At 64.7% G+C, this 19,845-nt stretch overlaps 4 protein-coding genes across 5 annotated transcripts; 2 read left to right on the top strand and 2 right to left on the bottom strand.

Annotated features, from left to right (window-relative positions):
• Positions 1-1,838: 1,838 nt before the first annotated feature.
• On the bottom strand, positions 1,839-5,680 carry CHLRE_10g441000v5 (uncharacterized protein). Its single transcript, XM_001690481.2, has 10 exons — positions 5,420-5,680; positions 5,288-5,333; positions 4,897-5,114; positions 4,393-4,654; positions 4,038-4,174; positions 3,662-3,865; positions 3,316-3,465; positions 3,002-3,181; positions 2,654-2,800; positions 1,839-2,521 (listed from the first exon to the last, which is right to left on the bottom strand). The coding sequence occupies exons 1-10, from the start codon at positions 5,450-5,452 to the stop codon at positions 2,309-2,311; spliced, it is 1,590 nt and encodes a 529-aa protein (XP_001690533.2). The 5' UTR covers positions 5,453-5,680; the 3' UTR covers positions 1,839-2,308.
• Positions 5,681-5,792: 112 nt separating this feature from the next.
• CHLRE_10g440950v5 (uncharacterized protein) lies at positions 5,793-13,462 on the top strand. The gene is made up of 16 exons (XM_043066793.1): positions 5,793-6,103; positions 6,351-6,464; positions 6,699-6,893; positions 7,071-7,211; positions 7,384-7,483; positions 7,674-8,319; positions 8,603-8,813; positions 9,006-9,301; positions 9,467-9,703; positions 9,870-10,510; positions 10,685-10,841; positions 11,107-11,323; positions 11,606-11,849; positions 12,130-12,422; positions 12,649-12,843; positions 13,049-13,462. The coding sequence occupies exons 1-16, from the start codon at positions 6,053-6,055 to the stop codon at positions 13,142-13,144; spliced, it is 3,834 nt and encodes a 1,277-aa protein (XP_042920190.1). The 5' UTR covers positions 5,793-6,052; the 3' UTR covers positions 13,145-13,462.
• A 2-nt stretch (positions 13,463-13,464) lies between these two features.
• On the bottom strand, positions 13,465-15,106 carry CHLRE_10g440900v5 (uncharacterized protein). The gene has a single exon (XM_043066792.1). It carries the CDS (start codon positions 14,751-14,753, stop codon positions 13,734-13,736), a length of 1,020 nt encoding a protein of 339 aa, XP_042920189.1. The 5' UTR covers positions 14,754-15,106; the 3' UTR covers positions 13,465-13,733.
• A 120-nt stretch (positions 15,107-15,226) lies between these two features.
• CHLRE_10g440850v5 (uncharacterized protein) lies at positions 15,227-19,822 on the top strand. 2 transcript variants are annotated; one of them, XM_043066790.1, is made up of 12 exons: positions 15,227-15,614; positions 15,994-16,058; positions 16,204-16,304; positions 16,519-17,223; positions 17,393-17,506; positions 17,731-17,842; positions 18,063-18,141; positions 18,217-18,241; positions 18,297-18,309; positions 18,443-18,512; positions 18,633-18,756; positions 18,925-19,822. In XM_043066790.1, the coding sequence occupies exons 1-12, from the start codon at positions 15,520-15,522 to the stop codon at positions 19,066-19,068; spliced, it is 1,647 nt and encodes a 548-aa protein (XP_042920188.1). In that variant the 5' UTR covers positions 15,227-15,519; the 3' UTR covers positions 19,069-19,822. The 2 variants fall into 2 exon arrangements, with proteins under 2 accessions (XP_042920188.1, XP_042920187.1); XM_043066791.1 differs by lacking the exon at positions 18,217-18,241 and having other exon boundaries at positions 18,063-18,130.
• The last annotated feature ends 23 nt before the right edge of the window (positions 19,823-19,845 follow it).

Below are 19,845 nucleotides of genomic sequence, written 5' to 3'. Positions count from 1 at the left end.
CGTCCTTGCTGCGGGGGATGCGTTTGGGGGCGACGCTGAGCGGGGTGGCGTACATGGTGTCGGTGCCGTACTGGATGATGTTGCGCAGGATGGGCCGTAGGTGCGGCGTAGCAGCGGTCGTGATGGAACATGGCAAGGGGCAGGAAAGCGTAGTCCCGATGTGTGTGGCTCCCACCCGTGCCCACATAAATGCGTAGCGAGAAGGGACAAGGCATTGGTGCGTCGTTCGCGCGCTGTTACTGTACCGACGGTAGCTGGCAGGTTGTGTCGATGTTTTGCTGACGCGCATTCCTCACGCTCCGGGCGCCCGGCCAAGGCGATAGCACCACACAGACTCAATGCGACGCCACACCGCGCGGATAGCATAGCCGATGCGCACCTGCAGGCAGTTGACCGGCGTCCACGGATGAGCTGATGTGTAGACGAGCACTAGCGTAATGCAACGGCGTGCAGCAAAACAATGGCCGGGCGACAGTGTGACAAGCAGGGGCAAGAACAAGGCGAAGCAAAGCAGAAGAGGGGCCCGAATGTGTACGACAATTGTGGCGGGCAGGCCGAATGCGGTGCAACACGCCAACAACACAACCGGAGGTGAGGAAGCGTTGCTGATGGTGAGGATAGGTGCTGCGACGCTCGGTAGGGGAGCTGTGGCCGCGCACTAGATGGGAGGAAGTTTCCGAGGTGTTGTTTCCGAGGCATTGTTTGGGGCTGATGTTTGTGGCTGATTAAGAAAGAAGCAGAGTTTCGGCTGTGAGCGGCTGGCGAGGAGAGGCGAGGGCTGTTGCGTTTTGGAAGGCGGGCGGAAGGCCGCACACGCCGGGAGTCGGGCAGGCTGTAGATTTCGCTGAAGCTGCGTTTGAGAAGGGAGCCGAAGGGACAGCTGGGGTGGGACAGCTGGAAGGGACAACTGGAAGGGACGACTGGAAGGGACAGCTGGGAGGGACATCTGGGAGGGGACAGCGGATGTGGGACTGCTGGGGTGGGACAGCTGGGGAGAGGCACGGGACAGCTGGCATGGGACGCTGGGTGGCTGCAGAGGCTGGCAGCGCTGGGGCTGGTACGTAGGTGGGTACTTGGGTACGCGGCTGGATGGAGCCCGGGCTCACGAAGAGCTCCCCGGTGGCATGACAGGAGGCGGCGTCTTAAAATCATCAGCCCTGCGGCACGGGAGCGCGGAGAGGGGACACGCGCACACACACAGGGCAAAACACAGCCAGGACGAAAAGCCCGCCAAGGAGCCCGCCCACGCAGCCAACACGCGCCCGCCGCAAACAGGCACTCACACGCGCACACACAACCCACAAGACGGCCGAGAAGCCGGCGATCACGCACCGCACGCCCCACACACGGCCGGCGGGACAGCACACTCCCGAAAAGCAGCGCCCCTAACGCAAACCCAAGAACCCGACCTGCGCCGAACCGACAAGGAAAAAGCCCACACGCGCGCCAAGCCCCAAACTTAGCACCGACCTGTGTCCCTACCGTAAAACTGGAAACCAGAAGCCCAGCACGGGAACACCGGCACGGCCGTCCCCGCACCGCAGAGCGGTTCAGGGCAGCCGGGACCGGCGCCCCACCCCCAATCACCTACTACAAGCCACCGCACCGCTCGGTAGCAGCGGTGTGGGCGCCGCGCGCAGCGGCGACATGCCCGCGTAGGCGAGCGGTAAGATTGCCGACGGTGCTGCCGATGTAGACGCGGCTGCGCGGGTCAGCGGCGAAAGTGATGCCATAGATGATGCCGGTGGCGTCAGGCCGAGGCAGCGGAAGGGGTGGATAGTCGAGCACGAGGGGGCGCGGCGCGGGGGAGGTGGCGGGGAGCGCGGCGTGGGGGCTCTTACTCAGCCCTCTTACATCGTTCCGGTTGTCGCCTGTCCTAGGCGTTGACTAAGCACATTGTTGCTTTGTGTAGGAACGCGGCGACTCGGCGAGTGCGGGAGGGCCTTGGATGTCCCACGCCTCGGATGCCCCCGGTCGGCTGGACAGTAACAGTCCACTGGCGAGGGTGGGCTGTAAGTAGTGGAGACTGCAATCGCAACGGGTATACTTACACCATTGACCCGCAGCTCCACCCGCTTGCCAATCAGCCTGAATCAGCCAACCGGCATCAACTGTCCCCCTCCCAACACCTCCAGTCGCCGCAACACGCCTCCTTGCGTCTTGCTGCCCATCGCTACACCTGCCAATGCGCTCGCGTTGTGTCGTTCATCACTGCACCTGAACCGCCTCATCACCACCCCAGCTACGGAGCTACCTAAGCTACGCCACCGCCAGTCCAACACAACAGCTGCCGCAGCACCTCGCCTCGCTACTTCATGAGCACAATGTTGCGGCCCTCCACACTGGGCTTCATGGCGCGTGCGCTGCCGTCCTTGAGCTTCTTCTGCTGCTCACGCAGGCGCTTGGTGAGCGCGTCCACCTGCTTGGACTTGGGGCCGGCGGCGGCGGCGGCGTTGGCCACCTCGCTCTCGTTGAAGTCCTTGGCCGCACCCGGGTTGTTCACGTAGTCCAGCTTGGACGCCTGTGTGATAGATGATGCGTTTGAGGTTGGACCACATGGCATCAATGTGCTGAAGGAAGGCCTACTGCCTGGGCGTGTGTGAGTGCTAAGCTCCCCAGCCCGTTTGCGTCCAACTTCAGGCCTTGGCCTCACCCGCGGGATGAGCGCGTGGATGCGCATGGCCTTGTTGCGCACTTGCGCCGACGCGCTCTTGTCCTCCTCGCCGCCGTCTGCCTGGCGGCGCTCCAGCTCCATGCGCCGAGCCTCCAGCAGCTGCTGCTGGTGCAGCTGCTTCTTGGCCTGTGTGCACACGTCCGTGGCACGCGAAGGGTTGACGCACTGCCGCTAATGGACAAGGTCTGCGACATGTTAAGCCGCCTCACGGAACCCTAGAGGGCCCAATCAAGACTCATGTACATTGCTGTGCCCGACCTATTCCAACCACTGTCATCACCGCAACTATGCAAGCATTCCGGTGCTGTTCTCACAGACAGGGCTTACCTCCTCCGCCTCCTGGTCGTAGAAGATGGGTCTGCTCCAGCGGTGCACCAGCTCCTTGGCGATGCGGCGGTTGTCGGCCGTCTCCTCCGAGCACTTGAACAGGAACATCACGTTCTTGCCCACCTGGCTTTTGCGCAGCATCTCCTTGTGGTCCTCAAATCGCGTGTCGATGGGCAGGGTCTGTGCGCAGCGAACAGACAAGCACCGTCAAGTCATCCACATGCGGCACAGACGCAACCTGTGTAGCCTCCAAGCATGCACGGCGCCTGTCCTGTCCTGCCGCCCGCGTGTCCGCCCCGGCCCCCACGCCTCACCTGCAGCCCCTTGAGCACCGCCGTGCGCACGCGCATGGTGGGCAGCGTGCCGTCAAAGTAGGGCTCCAGCCAGCCCTTCAGCACACCCAGCCCGCCCTGCTGCAGGAAGCTCTCGTGGTACTTGCGCTGCGCCAGGAACAGCTCCAGCTCCTGACACGGCAGCAATAACACACGCACGCACCATGTGGCAGCGCAAATATGTCGTTACATTTACGTTCGAGCCGTATCGCGGCTTGGCGCCGGTGGTTGGACAGGCGCTCACACACTCGAACTACCGACGCATGGTGTCTCCGCTGGTGCCTTTTGCAACATTGAATACACGGTACCGAGAGCCCGCCCGCCTCACCGGCAGCAGCCTGAGCTTGCTGATGGCGGGGCTCTTGGAGGCCGGCGGCGGCCCCTTGCGCGCCACCACGTAGTGCCCCTCCGCGTCCGTCACCAGGTTGTCGCCGCTGTCCTTCTTCAGCTCCACGCCCGCGTTGCGCGCCACCGTCTCGAAGTCATGCTCCATGGCCGCCTCCATCTTGCCCAGCATCTCCTTGATCTCCAGCTGCGGGTGAGGACAGATGTCCAAATGACGGCAGCCACGAGGGGGGCGCGCGGTTAGGGGGCATGGGGTGCAACTCCTGTGCGGCTACCCAAGCTCGCTTGCTATTTACACAGGCTCAGTGGTTGCCCTCGGCGGCGCCCCGCTGGGTCCTGGCGCTCCCCCGACGGCGTACCTCCACGTTGCCGGTGTTCTCCTTCTTCCGCTTCTTGCGCTTGAAGGGGTGGTCCTCGTCCGCGTCAATCGCCTCCTCCGCCTCGTCCGCCACCACACGCGGCGCATTCTCATCATCACTGGCAACCGGCTCCGCACCTGTCCCCGCCGCGCGCAACAAACACCAAGAGCAGCCGCGGAGTTTCAAGACACGCACTTGTTCGCTGCTTGACCCCACCTCACACCCGCATTGCGACTCAGCCAGACCAAGTCAGACCCCTCGAGGCACGCTGCGTTCGCGCAACGCGCAAGTCATGCCTGCCCTTAGCCCGCTCAGCCCACCGGCCCCATTACCCGCAGCCCACAGCCCGGCTCACCGTCATCGTCAATGAAGGCACGGTCCGCCTCCTGCTCCTGCAGCTCATCACTGGGCAGGTCGTCTCCGCCCTCGCCCACGGGGCGGCGTGGGCGCGGCTGCTGCTCCTCGCCCGCCTCGCCACCGCCCGGCGTCCGCCGAGACCTGCCCGTGGCGATGGTCTCCTTCGGGGCTTTGCCCTTCTTTCCCGCCTTGTCGCCCTTCTCACCCTTGCCGCCCTCGCCCCGCTGGCGCTTCTTTTTGGGCTTGTCGTCCTTGCCACCCTGCAGGTGTGGCGCGCACGAACCCTCAGGACCGGACCGGCCACTACCGACTCAGACACCCAGAACCCGCACTTTGCCAACAAAGCGCAGGCCGCGTACAGGGGCTATTGACACGGCGCTGAAGTCACACTGGACTGCCCGTGCAGCACCCCGACGGCACCCCAGGCTGCTGGCTCCGGGCCAGGCGCAGAGTCCCGCCAGTCAGTGCAGCTCTCGCCATCAGCACTGTCACGCCAGCGCACCTCGCGCTTCTTGCGCAGCTTCTTATCCTTCTTGCCCTTCTTGACCGCCCCGCCGTCGTCGCTGCTGCCGCCCGACAGCTCGTCCTCTAGCGCCGCCTCGGCGTCTACGTCTGCGTCCTCCAAGTCATCCTCCAGCAGCGCCTCCTGCTCCGCCAGGTGCTGCGCCTGGGCGTGCGGGTCGGCCGCGGGCGGCGCGCCCTCATCGTCGCTATCGGCACCTGGGGCCGGGCAAGAAGCAGCGGACGTCAGGGTAGTGGTGGAAGGCGCTTCGCAACCAGTTTACACCCCAGTGGTGTCCCTGGAGCAGAACGCTATCGGGGCCCGTCAGCCAAGCAGTGCTAGAGGCCCAGCCCACTGGCACGGTTGGGAAACCCAACCCGCTCGCACGCACCGAACAGCTGCCGGTTGAGGTCGTTGGCATCGTCCTGCTCGCCGGCCTGTGCGGGAGGCCACGGTAAGGTGGATGCCGAGCAAGGATCTCCACGGGCGAGCCCTTGCGCTTTCCGCGGCCTCGTTCCCGCACCTGAACGAGGACATCATCCTCAAGCTCCGCCATGCTGGGCTACGGGCTGCTGCTGCGCCCTTGCACGCCTCGAGGGCGGCCTGAGACAGGCCCTAGCGCCTGGTGCGAGGCTGTTTTGTGCAAATCTTATCAATAATTGACCACAGCGTCCGTCCCTGCCAAGAAAGCAGGGCACTCCGGGAAGTTGGCTATCTGAGTCTTGTGCAACTGTGCACCCTGCTTCACACAAATGAATTACGGTATTGATATGGCAGCTTTTTCAGTACGCGGTGTCCCTGGTCGAGTGGGCATAGTTGCGCTAGGACATTGCACCCGGATGAGTTCGCGCAAAGCATACGCCAGGACCGGCCAAATGCTTGTTTGACAAACGCGACGTTAGAATCATGAGAATGATTACAACCTAGAATAGCAATAAACAAGGCAACTGCACTCACAGAAACATTTCGGTGCATCGAAGGCCTCTCTTTCAGCCCCGCGCGCCTCTACAATCACCTCACACAGTAGCTACATCCAATAGCGTAACTCAGCACATACCGACTTCGGGTGGAGCAAGCATGTGCAGCGGGGAGCCCGGCTCGGACTCCACAGCAGGCAGGAGCTTGTAAGCTGCTTGCAGGGCACTCGGCAGGCAGCATGGAGCAGCAAGGCCTGGACCCCCACGAGGTCACGGACGTGCTCCAGCAGGTGGGGGTTGGCTTGCACCCGTCCCGGCTCACCCGCCACCCCTCAGATTCCTGCGGATAGGCGGTGTTATCCCTTTCGCGGCATTGTCAGCTCCATGCGTCTGGAGACATACGTGTGTTGACTTGTACTGAGTTGAGGACGGGGAGACAAACCTTGGGCGTTGCAAACGTGAGTCTATGTGACCGGGCGCACGGCTCGAACCAGGGGACCCCTGAATCGAGTAGAAATGACACGGCCCTTTGTGCAGGCCCTTGTCGAGCTCAAACGCGTGAAGCAGCAGCTTGCCAAGCCATATGCCACACGCACCACTGTTGCGGCGAGCATCGCCCGGTTAGAGGATGACATACGGCGACAAGCGGTGGTAGGTGCAGTAACCTCGGAGGACTGTGTGTTACCGCAATGAGCGCTCAAGGCTTGCGGCGCGGGGTATGGCATGGCTGGCAGTCCGCCTGGGACACACGTGTGGCGACAGCCTGTAAAGCTAGGCTTTCGGATGTATGTACCACGGCGGCATCTGGTATGGGTGACCTGTATGTGGACTGAAGCCGCCACCACCTCATGTTTGGCTGCTGCCCGCCCCCGGCCCGCACTCCAGGCCATCGCCCAGGCGACAGGGATAGAGGCGCAGATCTCGCTGCCGCCTCCCAGCGCGCAGCCAATGGGCCTGTCGTTCGCCCCAAAAGCGCCGCCCTATGCGGCCACCAACAATGCACGGCTGGAGCAGTTCATCGCGGCGCGCACGGGGCCCAACGCAGCGCCCATCACGGACACGGCCAAGCAGTACCTGCAGGTAAGGGTGCGAAGACGGTCAAAGGTCCCGCGGAGGGAGAGAGCTCCGGGCGAACATGCATGTCGCAATGAAGCGGACAGACGTCGTCTCGGGAAATGGCGGGCACGCTTGCACGGGAGGTTCAGATATGGCCATGGGCCATTCATGGGTTTCCCACATGTGTTGTGTTTCTTTCAGGAACGCTTCACTACGGCACCGCCGGCCAAACCGCCGCTGAACAACGGCACCCTAATAAAGGGCCGCACGCCCACAGCCGCGCCAGGAGTCATCCTGCCGCGGCACATTCGCGATGACCCGCATGGCCTTGCGCCGCCGGAGGTAAGCCGGGCGGCGAGTGCTACCGCACCGCTACGACTTTTGGGTAGCGTAACCGCCGGTGTTACGCGGCGGCGTTGAGGTGGTAGCTTACTGAACGGGAAGTGGACAGAAGCACCTATAGCAGCTCAATACGGTGACTTGGACAACCAAAGCAAGCTGTGTCGCGCTGCAGGTGACTGACCTGGAGCTGGACAAGGGCCTGCTGCACCTGGTCAACAGGGGGCTGCTACCGCAGCAGGCGGACCTCACGCCCGCGCTGTGCGGGAACACAGGTGCGCCGGCGGCCGGGCGGCCTGGGGGCCAGCTGCTAGGGCTCAGTAGAGCGTAGTGAGGGGACAGGGGAAGGGGTGTCGGGCAGAAGGGCGATTTGATTCATCGCCCTGGTATGGGCACCACACCTGATATGAGTGAAATAGGCCATGCTAGCGCCCCGTAATCCTGCCTGTCTGCCGTGCTGCCCAGGACCCTACCGCACCGCGCCGGCGGCGAAGCACCCCTACCAGAAGCAGTTTGAGCGGGGGCCGGTGACGAGCGCGCTGGAGGACGCGCTGCAGGCCAAGCAGGACTTCAAGCTGGACCTCATCACGCCCGTCATACGGCCGCAGCAGGAGCCCAGGCAGGCCACGCTGCACGTCGCCACGCTGGGAGGCGGCGGCGTGCTGGGCTCCCCCCGGCCGCCGCACTCGCCCGCCTACTTCCAGCAGGGCGAAGGCGGGGCGGCGGAGCCGACACCCGCCTCACGTGGCGGCGTCGCCGATGCGGATGCGGACGCTGCGGCCGCGGCGTTGCGGCCGTTTGAGGCGCTGATGGACACCTTCAGCCTGCACGAGGTGCTGATCCGCAAGGGCGTGGTGATACGCGAGACGCCGGAGTTCGAGTCCTACTCGCGCAGCTACGAGGGCGTGTGGGGCGTGGTGGAGGGGCTGCTTCAGCACCTGGCGGCGCTGTGTGGGCAGTACGCGGTGCCGCTGGCCGTGGTCAACGGCAAGAGCCTGGCGGACCTGGCCATCCAGGTGGCGGGCGCCGGCTACGCGCCCGCCATGGAGGACCTGCTGGTGTGCCTCACCAACATCCAGGAGGTGGCGGGGCTGCTCAAGCAGCCGGGCAGGTGAGGGCGCGAGCCGTGAGGAGGGCGGGGGGCAGGGAAGGATTGGGAGGAGGCAGCTTGCCGGGAGGAGAGCTTTCAGAATCCGTGCAGGGGAGGGTTGGTGCGGCGGGGGCTGAGAGGGTTCCGCAGTAGCGGTAGCTGTCAAGGAGCGACTGGGACGGGAGGAAGGGCGGGCATGCGGCTGTAGAGTGGCGCTGTCGGCGGCAGCCTGCCTGCCCCTGGGGACACGTGCCTCTTGCTTGCACCCACCGCACGCTTGCCGTGTGATGCCTTGGGGCCGCAGGCGCTTTATGGGGCCGGGCGGGCAGGACTCGGCGGCACAGCTGATCCAGTCCTTCTACCGCGGCCACCTGGCGCGGCGGAAGTACTCGGTGCGGGGGCAGGCTACGCTCAAGATCCAACACGCCTGGCGCAACAGCCGGCTGCGGCAGCAGCTGCGGCAGCGCATGCGCATGGCGCGGCTGGAGCGCGACATGCGGTTTGCGGAGCTGCGGGTGAGGAGGCTTGCGGCCACGGCAGCGGCAGAGAAGGGTGTTGTGATATTGATGACTTGCGACTGTGGCGTTGCTCTGCGTCGTTCTTCGGCTGCTGCAAGAGCGTTGCTCGAAATGCCAGATCTAGCAATGCCTCCAGCACCCCACCCAAATTCATCACGGTGTGCCCGCCAACTCGCTCGCGGCCCTCAGGACCAGCTGGAGCAGCAGTGGCCGCTGTTCCGCCGCAATGCGCACGTGGTGGTGCACGTGCCAAACCTGCTGCCGCCGCCCGTGACCACCGGCGACGTCACCACGCGACCCGAGCCGCACCTGCTCAACACCATGCTGCTGCGCGAGGCGGCGCAGCTGGCGCGGCTGTGCGACCTCAGCGAGCCGCTGCTGGACCTCATCCTGGTGCTGCCCTCGCCGCCGGACGCGGACGTGATCCACTACTGGAACAAGCTGCTGGAGGTGGGCGGCGTCAGCGACCCCACCAGCAGATACAGGTGAGGCGGGGGCTGAGGAGGGGAGGGGAGGGGAAGGCGGCCTGCGGCAGGGGTGGTTTAGGGTGGCGCAGGTTTGATGGCGTACATAGCCCAGGGCGGTGCGAAGGGGCTGTGTTTGTATACAGGCATGCTAAAGCAGTAAACACGTTACAAACATCATCACAGGATTGTGGTGCCGGAGAACCACGCCCGCCTGCCCGGCCACATGTCCGTCACCGCCAAGCTGCTGGCCTCGCCGCGCGCGCTCAAGCGCATCGCCGCCGCCGTGCACGGGCGGCTGTCGTACATCGTGCCGGGCAACGTGCACGACGAGGAGGTGGAGCTGGCGGTGCATCTGGGCGTGCCGCTGCTGGGGCCCAGCCCCGCAGTGTGCAGGGCGCTGGGGCGCAAGAGCGCGGCCAGGTGCGTTGAATGAGGGGCTTGTATTGGGTGTACGTTGGTTGCCAACGACGGCTTGGCAGAGGGCGGGTCCAGCGGCTGCGGCACTATGAAAGTGTGGAGTACAGAGCTGTAAACTCAATGCTCGCGGGCTATTCTTTGTGTCTCGTCACGCCACCTCATCCTACAGGGAGCTGTTTAAGACCATCGCCGCCAACATCGCGCCCGGCTGCTCCATCCGGAGTGACGACGCGCTGCGGCGAGAGAGCCTGTCCCGCCAGCCGCCCGGCACCGCCGGCAGCCTCGCCACCGCTTCCACACGCGGCGGCACCGCCGCCTCCACCTCTGCCGTCGCCGGCGGAGCCACTGACCCGCTCACCACGCCACTGCGTGCCGGTACGGACTACCGGCTTGGGCCCGACGGCGAACTTGTGGTCATCGACCCCAGCCCGCAGCCGCCAGGCACTGCGGGGACACTGGGCGGGACCGGCAGCCTAGCCAGCGCGCCGCCCTCCGCCGGCCCAGGGCCAGGCACCGCTGGCACGGGCTCGGGAACTGGCACGTCTGGCTGGCAGCGGCAGCAGCCGGGCTTTCCCACCGGCGCGGGCGCGGGGCCGGGGGCTGGGGCGGCGGGGTCGCAGAGCAAGTTCGAGGCGGACGAGCAGCGCGTGCTCATGGCGCTGGCGGAGTGCATGGTGCGGCACCCTGCGGTGCCCAAGTGGCTGTTTAAGATTGACGACGAGGTCATGGGGCTGGGGCACGCCTTCTTCGACACCGCCTCCATAAGGGGCGGCGCGGAGGTGCTAGCGCGTGTGGTGGAGGAGGCGGCAGGTGGGTCGGGTGGGTGCATGCGGCGGGAGCGGGAGAGAAGTGGGAGAGAGGGATGCGTTGGTTGCAAGCCCAGCTGCCCACGTGAGTGCGCACGTTCCGTGGGCGTAGGGGAGGTGCCAAATGCTGTGTGTGTGTGCACCTTGGCGCCCTGACCCCGTCTCTCCACCCGCTCAGGTGCGGGGCCCCGCTCTGCTGCGGACTCGCTGCGCCTGGAGTTGGGTCTGGACGGCCTGGCCGGCAGCGGTGGCGACGGCGACAAGCCGCTGACTGAGGTGCAGCGTGTGGCCATGTTCCGGCTGTATGAGCTGCTGTTTAGGCAGATGCCCAAGAGGTGAGCTGGCGATGGGCGCTAGGGAAGGAGTTGGTGTGAACAAGCGGCCCGTGTTGAGCTGCGAGCAGCGGCCATATAGCAGGCGGGCTGGTGCACGCGGCGCCAGGCGTGCTTGGGACCTGTTGCACGCGCCCAGGGCAAGGGCGCTTGCGCTCCGAACCTCACACACCCGCACTCTCCTCCGCACCACTTCCTCTCCACTCCGCATCACTCTGCTCGACTCCCCTCCACTCCCCTCCACGCCCGCGCTCCCACAACCCCCCAGGCTGCACCTGGCCTGCCGCGACTCCTACCCCACCTACCGCGACTACGTCACCAGCCTGGCGCGGCGCGGCGGCGTGCTGGAGGGCTGCCCGCACATGGCTGTGGGCTCACCCTGCGTCAACCTGTTCATCGACCCCTGCGGCCACGTGTCCGTGCTGTCCACGCACGAAAAGATCTTCTGCTACCCATACCGCGCCGTGGGCACCACTTTCCCCCAGGTGTGTGTTTTGCGGCCTCAGGCCGTCACAACGACTGTGTCCGCGAGGTCCTGTCTGCGCCCATCCCCGGTCATCGGTACGCGCACCACCACGCCTGTTGTCTACTTCGCTGCACTTCTCTGTACCAATCCTTGCAACCCCCACACGGCCCAGCCTCTTGCGCTGCGTGTGCACACCCGCGCGCGCTGCCTCTGCCTTTGCGTTGCTGCACCAGAAGCAATTCCAAACACACGTGGCCATCCCTAACATGTTTGTCCCGGCTTGCCATTCATTCCTGCGCAGTCCTCTGTGCCGCACCGGGCGCTGTACGACGCGGCTCTTGCGGTGGGGCGCTCCGCCTTTGAGGCGGGGCTGGTGGGGCACGCCATGGTGGACTTCGTCACGCTGCTGGAGCAGCAGCAGACGGCGGCAGGGGCGGCGGCGGGAGGCGGTGGCGGTGGCGGCGGCCTGCGGCTGTGGCTGGTGGACCTGCGGCCGGGCATCATGCCCTCCCTGGTGGCCTTCCAGCTGTTCGACTTCCTGGCAGGTAGGCAGGCGGGCATGGGGATGGGCGGGTGGGCCCTAGTGGGCTACAAGGACGCTGGAGGGCTGGCGGCAACTGCGTACACCCACACCCCTTCACCAATCTCCACGGACGCTCTTGGGCTCCGCAACCTGCCTTACGACCCGCCCGCGCCCCCAGCTCACTGCCAACCCCGCCCGCGCCTCACCCCCACCCCTCCGCTCCCCTTACACTCCCCTAACCCTACCCTAATCCTTACCCTCTTTTTCATCTCAAACGCCAACCCCTCTCCGCACGCTCGCAGCCGGCGCCTTCAACCCCATGACGGGCGCCTACCTGGTGGAGCTGGACCCCATTGAGGACAACGACACGGACCTATTGGGCGCAGAGGCCACACCTTCGCAAGCCGCAGCCGCAGCCGCCGCCGGCGGCCCCGACCTTGGCGCGGCCCTGCCGGGCTCGGCAGCGCCGCAGTCGCTGCGCTACTACTTTGTGCTGGACTCGCTGCAGCACCCGGCGGTCAAGGCCATGCCCTGCTCCAAGTTCTTCTACCACTGCTGGCAGCAGGGCTTCCACTTCGACGTGGACCACCGCCAGGTGCGCGTTGCGTGGCGGGCAGTGGCGAGGGCGTGGGGAGGGCGTGGGGGGGAGGATGAGAGGCGAATGGGCGGCAGAGCGGCGGCAGCTTATCTGGGGTGCCGTAGGAGTGTACGGTAGTGAGGGAAAATGTGTACAGCTGCTACCCAAGCAGTGTGCCCGCGCTTGTCCACGCACACCCCATGCCCTGACTCGCACGCCCGACCCGTGTGCCGCACCCGCGCAGGGCGTCATCTTCAACCTGTCGGACCGCTACCTCACCAGCGGCGCGCTGGGCTGCATGGCGGTGGGCCTGACGCCCTCCTCCACCTACGGCGTCATGCAGCGCGTGCTAAGCTTCATCGCGGGCATGGACGTGGACGCGCACAGCCGCACCGACTGGGCGCTCACCAGCGAGGCCACCACCTTCCAGGACGTGCAGGTGGGGGGGGGGGGGTCCGCGTGAGGATGGGGATGGGGGGAGGCTGTGGAGACGGAGGGGTGGTGGCGGGTGCGGTTGGCAACAAGTTGACGGGGTCTGTGTTAGTGTGCAGGACGCCGCGCCCTGGCTGCCGTCGCCATAGTCCACCTCCTCCTCACCCTCGGCCCACGGCCTCTCCCCGGCCACCCTCTCCTAACCCGTCCAGGCGCTGGTCAAGTACATGGCGGAGCAGAGCGCCACTCAGGAGCGCGAGTCAAGAGCGGGGCATGCAGCTGCGGCGGCGGCGGCGCGAGGGCAATAGCGCGTGCGCAGTGTGCGGTGTGGCGGGCGGTGAGGGCTGAACTGTTGTGTGTGTGCGTGTGTGTATGCAGATTGCAGCTATGAATCTGCGGGGTGTTTTGTCCGGCTACAACTTGCCTGGCTGCGGGCGTGGCTATCGAGTATGCTGGCACTGCTGTGAGTGGTTGGGGGTACGGTGACGCAGAGACGCTGATTGTGGCTGGGATGCACATCTGTTCTTGTGTGACACAAGGTGGAGGCCATGGATACACGGTGGCCAATGGGCCACAAAAAGCTCTTCATTTGTATCATGGATTCACGGTCTGGTGCACCGAATTCGTCATCGCCGCTATTCCAGTCTAGTACATGCCTGTGTATCCAGCATCCCCGTTCCAACCGACCACACACCTTTCAGCGCTATCCGTAAAGTTGACGCCTGTGCACGTCGACGGGCAGAGCCCCATTCAATTGTCCTCAAACTCCTTGGTCACGCAAGTCTTCTGTCCAAGGCAATGCCGCCTGCCCTCATTGCCCTGACCATCACTTGACACGTTGCATACCACCAAGCCCACACAAACTAACAGACGTCTACCAGTCCGTTCCGCCCGCCGCTACTGCCCCACCAGGCTGGCATCCAGCAGCGCGCTGAGCTCGCGGTGCCGCAACCGCGCCGCCTCCGTGCACCGCACCAGCGTGGCCGTGTCCGCCAGCACCCGCCCACCCGCCTTGTACAGACCCTGCAGCTGCCCCGCCCCGTCCACCACCACCGTCACGCCGCATCCCGCCAGCCGCTCCTCGTCCGCCGTGGGGTCCACCAGTACGTGCTTGCCGTACAGGCAGCACGTCAGCGCCAGCGGCAGCCGCCCCAGCCCCACGGCCGTGGGCGAGCCCTCCACCAGCCCCGCCTCCCCTGCCTTGCCGCCTTTCCGCCCGCCGCTGCCCTGCTCCTTCCCCTCTTCGGCCGCTGCTGTTGCAGACGCGCCGCGCGCAGCGTAGTAATGGCCCTCGCGCGTGTTGCGCACGGCCGGGATGCGCGTGTCCCGCAGCGCCGCCACCGCCGCCAGCAGCGCCGCGTCCAGCACGCAGCCGTCGGCGTCCAGCACGTACACGTCCAGCAGCGCGCGCCACGCCGCCTTGCCCTCCGCGATGCACAGGCTGCCCAGCTGCACCGCACCGCCGCCGCCCGCCGGCCCCGCTGCCCCTGCTGCCGCCCCTGCGCTGGACGCCGCCCCCGAGCCCAACAGCGCGGAGCTGAGCTTCTCCACCACCGCGCTGACGTGGTCCGGCGCCCGGCCGGGCCGGTAGTCCGCGGAGGAGAAGGGCGCCATTTCCACACTGAGCACCAGCGCGCCGGCGGCCGGTGCCGTCTCGTCCGGCCGCATGATCTCCAGCCGCACGCCGGCCAGCACCGTGGTACGCCCCACCTTGACCAGTGCCGAGCCGTCAGCGGTGGTGATGGTGCCGGCGCCGATGGTCACGGCGCGCGCGCGGCCGATGGGCCGGCCGTCGGGCCGCACGCCCTCTGCCAGGAAGCGCTGGTAGTACTGGTCCGGGTAGAGGCGCTTGAAGGCCTCAGCGTCCACGTCGTCCGTCACCGGCGCCGCTGCGGCGCCCGCGGCCGGCGCGGCCATAGTGGGCTACTTGAAGTGCTAGCGTGGCAGCTGTCAACTGCTGCTACTAGCTCCGGAGAAGCTGCGAGCTGGCGCCGCTTGAAAGGGCGCGCCCCCTAGCGGGAGCTGCCGCTGCCGGTCGTGGTGGAGGGGTGAAGGCTGGGCTAGGCGGCGGGAAGGTGCGCCCGGTCTCGCGCGAAGCCGTCTAGGGACAACAGTTAACAGTTATTTGAGACGATTGGGCAATATGCACGCGCAACAAAAAGCCGTGCGTGCGGCGTCTCGCAAGCTTCTTGGCTGCGCAAGGTTTCCTGGCCTCCTCGGTTATCTATGATTGTGAAAATTGCACACAAATGCCTCGTGTGAGAGCATAATCGAATAGATTGCTACTCCACGGCTGCTTGGACTTGGAATGAGGGACTCGTTGCCCCAATCGCGTTTGAAGCAGAGCCTTCCGTGTCTGCATAGTACTTGTGTGTGCCTATTTGTCTTCACACCGTCACTGTTGACGCATCTGCCTCTGAAGACTGAAGTTCTTGTTTTTTTCAATAAAGCACCTCTCGCTGTGACCAAGGTCCTGCCTTGTGTCCTGTTGGATATACTTAACAACTTACTGACGTCGTTGCTTAGAAACATAGCCTCGCCTTGTTGGCTGTAGTAAATTGATCGTGAGCAGGTCAGGATATTAGCTCACGCCAACCTACGAGGAGGCTTGTGTGTTCAAAGTGATTTCATTGGGCAGGAGTTAGCCCCGGCGAGGCCGGTGGGGCGTTAGGAGGACCCGAAAATGATAAACGGTGGACTCACGGGGCGGAACCCCCTACTGCCGGTTCACCATGGGAAAGCCAGCAAGCGGCCACGGCGGAAAGGCTCGCTGATGCGGTGAGCTGGGCACTGTCGGGGACTACTGTTCCCCGCGGCAGTTGCTTGCCGCGTCTTCGTTGGTCGCGCTGGCCGTGCATTGGGCAAGCGGGTTTGCTGTTCCTAGCTAAATTTGCAGGGGCCCGGGGATAGGCGACTTGTCGGGTTGGGGAACACGTCGTCTCAGTGTACATCGTGCCGGCGTGTAGATTCGTGCTCATCGCGGCACGGTGTTGCGGTGACCGCTCCCTTTGCTGAGGCCGCGGGAATCGCGCAGGGCGTAGCTGAAGAGGAGTGGAGTGGCATACACCACAGCAGTCCTCCACTGGATAGTAGGGCGGTTGGTATCGTATGCTGGCTAGCCGCCGTACTGACCACGCCATGCTCGTGTGTCCCGCAGTATTGTTGTCGTTCTCGCGATCCTCTTTGCGGTGGGCTACGCTGCGTTTGCGTTCAAGTACATCGGTGAGTGGGTTTGTGCGTTATGGTCCTGTTAACCTAGGTGCTGTGGACCTGCTTGCTACGTAACTGGCACCAAAGTCGTGTCTGCAGCAACCCACGGCACGTGCCTGAATCCGTCCCATGCGCCATGCCAATCTCACCTGATTAGGCTCTTCTAAGGACCGGGTAGCTGCGCGTCAAAAGCAAGTGCTCACACAGCTCAACCGCAAACCCCTTCACGCGGACGCGGACAACGAGCGTCGCACGTTGGTGAGCGTTACGCCCGGGGCTGCGGGGCGTTGAAGCAGGCTCAGCGGCTTTTTGACGCGGTTTGACTTAAACGACTAGCGGCCTGAGCAGTGCTACGGGTGCGGCCTCGCGACCCTGCTCTCAGATCCCGGGTTGACTGCAGGCCGTCCAGCCCCAGAGGTTGGGGTTTCGCTCACCCACACTCTCCTGACGGCACTTCCGAACCCGCCCACAGAAGTCTGGAGCGGTGCCGACGCATCGGGGCAGGGCAGTCATCGGGGCAGACGACGACGACAGCGAGCTGCCTGATGCCAGTGACACAGCAGCATATGACCAGGTCATTGCGGAGAGCGGCGACGCAATAGACGACGACGAGGAGGGCGGCGTGCTGGAGGCAGCAAACACTGTAAACGGCGCGCGGTCACACATCGAGGCTGACCGCGAAGCGGACGAGAAGCGCAAAGTTGAGGCGCCATCTCTGGCGGTGGGCTCGCGCATTGAGGCAGATCGCGAAAGCGAGGAGAAGCACGCCGTGCGCTCGCCCGGCCTGGCAGTGGGCTCCCATATTGAGCCCGACAGCACGGCGCAGCGGCGCTCGGTAGTGGAGCCCGGCGGCGTGGCGGCGGCGCACGCGGTCAAGGAGCCCGCAGCGGACCACACCGTGCATACCCAGGCCAAGGCGCCCATCGACGTGGCTAAGATCGAGCCCGACGCCCACGGCACCACCGCGCCCGTGCGGGAGCCCGTGCCGCGTGTCGCGAAGATTGAGCCGGAGAGCGGCAACGGCCACGCGCCGGTGAAGGAGCCGGAGCCGCGCGTGGCGAAGATTGAGCCGGACGCGCATGCCATTAAGCCTGTGCAGGAGCCGCAGCCAAATGTGGAGCGTGTTGAGCCTGACAGCCACGCGCAGCGGACGCCGGTGAAGGCATCTGATGACAAGGTGACTGAGCTGAGCAAAGGCTAAGACGGGGACGCAACTGGCGGGGTTTTGAGTGGCAGCTTGTGCGTGGACTGTGTTGCTGCGACGCAACCCTGTCAGGGTGCGGCTTTTGGAGGTGATAGCGGCACAGGAACTGACGTGCTACCGCCCGGCTTCACCCCTCGCCCAGGCGCCGGTGATTGCACCAGTGATTGCGCCGGTGATTTCGCCGGTCGTTTCCCCCGTGCACCACCCGGACTCGGCGCCTCACGTCGACCCGCACGCGAAGGGTCTGTACGCGTTGGTGAGCAGTGCGGGCTGTGGGGGTGGTCCTGCGGCATGTCCGTTCGGGCCGGCAACCGGCGGGGTAGCCTTCTGTTCAGTCTCACACCTGGTGTTGGGGACTAGGGGTCGACGCCACGATCCAAGTATAGCTTCATGTGCTGCGTGGATGCGCGCACAATGTCCATGCCCTCACTCCCCGCGTCGTGCTCTGCCTGGGCCCCTGCCGCCGGCGCCTCTGAGCAGGAGGCCGTGGACATTGACGGCAAGAGCCGCTCCCTGAGCGAGTACGCGGGCAAGGTGACGCTGGTGGTGAACGTGGCCTCGGCGTGCGGCTACACCGATGAGAACTACAAGGGTGAGCCGTGGAAAGGAGGGCACAACAGGCTCGAAAGAGTATGTGGCGATGGCAGGAGGAGCAGCCTTGCACATGGCGGCTTCGGACCACTGCAGCAGGCACGGGGGGATCCCAGCGCGCACACTCGCGCGCACAAACGAAGACACACACCGCACCGCATACAATCTCCTGCGTGTTTCCTTCATTGTGCTCTGTAACGCACACGATCGCTAACCCACAGGCCTGACCAAGACGTACAACAAGTACCGTGACCACGGACTTGAGATTCTGGGCTTCCCCTGCAACCAGGTGGGCGCACAGCGGAGTGTGGTTGGCCTGGGCTGGTGCAGCTAGTGGGAGTGGCGGCCTTATCCTGAGTTCGTTTTGAGTACCAGGCTTGTGCGGCTTACTGAACGGCGTGTGTGCCTGCCCTGCATGCTGCGCGGCGACGCGCTTCTGACTGGCGCCTGCTCAGTTTGGCAAGCAAGGTGAGCTCGTTCTGGCTACGCTTAGTCATGGCCATGCTTGAAATGTGTTATGTGTCGTTCTGAATCTGCGTAACCTCTTCTCCGCGGTGTACTGACGTGCATATGTGACGTGGCCTTGACATCACCTTTGCAGAGCCCGGTGACGAGAAGGAGATCAAGCACTTCTGCTCCACCAAGTATCACGTAGACTTCCCCATGTTCAGGTGGGGCGCAGGGCGACAGCCCCCTTACGTTCCCATGCGTGCACTCAGATCTTGTTGAGCAATGTGCATGGTATGCTGCCGATGTAACCGCCTGCGTCTGTGTGGCCCCCCGCCGCGCAGCAAGGTCGACGTGAATGGGGCTCACACACACCCCGTCTACCAGTTCCTAAAGCGCGAGCTGCCTGTGTCGGAGGGCGGCGGCGGCGGCAGCGGAGCCGGCAAGGACCTCATCTGGAACTTCCAGGTGAGGGGCGGGCGCCTTGCAATGCACCCCAGCACGCGATGGCCCCGAGGTCAATTTCATAGTTACGCGCTTCGCAGCGGCTCGTAGCCGCCGCCGCTGTGTGTAGGCACATGAAGCACACTCTCACCCCTCTGCCCCTGCCTTGCCTTCTCCCCCCCATATCCGCAGAAAATCCTGGTCGACCACGAGGGGCGTCCCATCCGCCTGTTTTACCACAACTGGGACCAGGGGGATGTTGAGGGGGCGATCTATAAAGCGCTTCACGACGCCCGTGCAGTGGGCGCGCTCAAGACAGGCCGCACTACCCACTAGTGATGCTATTGATGGTACTGAGCTGTTCAATGAACATAATGGTGGTGTGCGGACAAGCGTGGCGAGGCACTGTGGCAGAGGCAGACTGGCCGGTTTTAGTGTACTTGTTCATGCAGTGCAGGCGCATTTTGGGCGGTGATCAACAGCACTTCGGGGGCACGGGCAGGTTCGGAGCTTGAGGATGCGTTGGGACGTGAGGTATCCCCGTTACGCCTGGCACTTGTATGCTTGGCTGCAGTGTAGCTCTAGCCTCCGCAATGAACATCGGTTACATCGCAGAGTTAGGCGCAGGCAACGCGAGGGGCATCGCATCAGCGCGAGGTGCCACCGCTTGCGGCGTAAGTAGGCGGGACCCGGCCGATGTGCGGATGAGCTTTCTGGTGATCAAAACTTGCAAGCCGCTAATTCATCCATTAGCAGTTACTGCTGTTACCCGAACATGATAGGTGTGTGAAATTGCGGATGTGGAGGCGAGGACGTGGTAGCCTGTGGTGGCATGGGTTAGACCGGGTGCCTGGATGTGCGGCGACTGCGGAGGCAAGCATCGGGCGCCCCAAGGTTGCGTGTACGGCAAGGAGTATGTTTGCAGACCGACCAACGTACCACGCACAGAGTGTCAGAATGCACTTGATGATTTGCCCACCCGGGGTCTGCTTCCGCGCAAGAGTTGGCGCAGCAGCAGGCCCTGCATTCGTTGCCCACCGCTCCTCTCTGAACTTCTCTGATGCGGCAGAGGGCTGTCGATTCCAAAATCCCGTCGATCCACCGCCCGAAACT

The sequence above is a fragment of the Chlamydomonas reinhardtii genome, chromosome 10, assembly GCF_000002595.2.
Source record: "Chlamydomonas reinhardtii strain CC-503 cw92 mt+ chromosome 10, whole genome shotgun sequence".
Lineage (NCBI taxonomy): Eukaryota > Viridiplantae > Chlorophyta > Chlorophyceae > Chlamydomonadales > Chlamydomonadaceae > Chlamydomonas > Chlamydomonas reinhardtii.
Note: the sequence above shows the minus strand (reverse complement) of the source record. Positions and strands in the feature narration are given on the sequence as shown.

Bases quoted from the DNA above. Each gene is read 5' to 3' on its own strand.
- CHLRE_10g441000v5 (XM_001690481.2), bottom strand. From the start codon at position 5,452: ATGGCGGAGCTTGAGGATGATGTCCTCGTTCAG. The intron at 3,866-4,037 runs GTACGCCGTCGG...CCTCACCCGCAG, and splicing joins AGAACACCGGCAACGTGGAG to CTGGAGATCAAGGAGATGCT. The intron at 3,466-3,661 runs GTGAGGCGGGCG...CTGCCGTGTCAG, and splicing joins GCAAGCTCAGGCTGCTGCCG to GAGCTGGAGCTGTTCCTGGC.
- CHLRE_10g440900v5 (XM_043066792.1), bottom strand. From the start codon at position 14,753: ATGGCCGCGCCGGCCGCGGGCGCCGCAGCGGCGCCGGTGACGGACGAC.
- CHLRE_10g440950v5 (XM_043066793.1), top strand. From the start codon at position 6,053: ATGGAGCAGCAAGGCCTGGACCCCCACGAGGTCACGGACGTGCTCCAG. The intron at 6,104-6,350 runs GTGGGGGTTGGC...CCCTTTGTGCAG, and splicing joins TCACGGACGTGCTCCAGCAG to GCCCTTGTCGAGCTCAAACG. The intron at 11,324-11,605 runs GTGTGTGTTTTG...ATTCCTGCGCAG, and splicing joins TGGGCACCACTTTCCCCCAG to TCCTCTGTGCCGCACCGGGC.
- CHLRE_10g440850v5 (XM_043066790.1), top strand. From the start codon at position 15,520: ATGATAAACGGTGGACTCACGGGGCGGAACCCCCTACTGCCGGTTCAC. The intron at 17,843-18,062 runs GTGAGCCGTGGA...GCTAACCCACAG, and splicing joins CACCGATGAGAACTACAAGG to GCCTGACCAAGACGTACAAC. The intron at 18,142-18,216 runs GCGGAGTGTGGT...TTTGAGTACCAG, and splicing joins TGCAACCAGGTGGGCGCACA to GCTTGTGCGGCTTACTGAAC.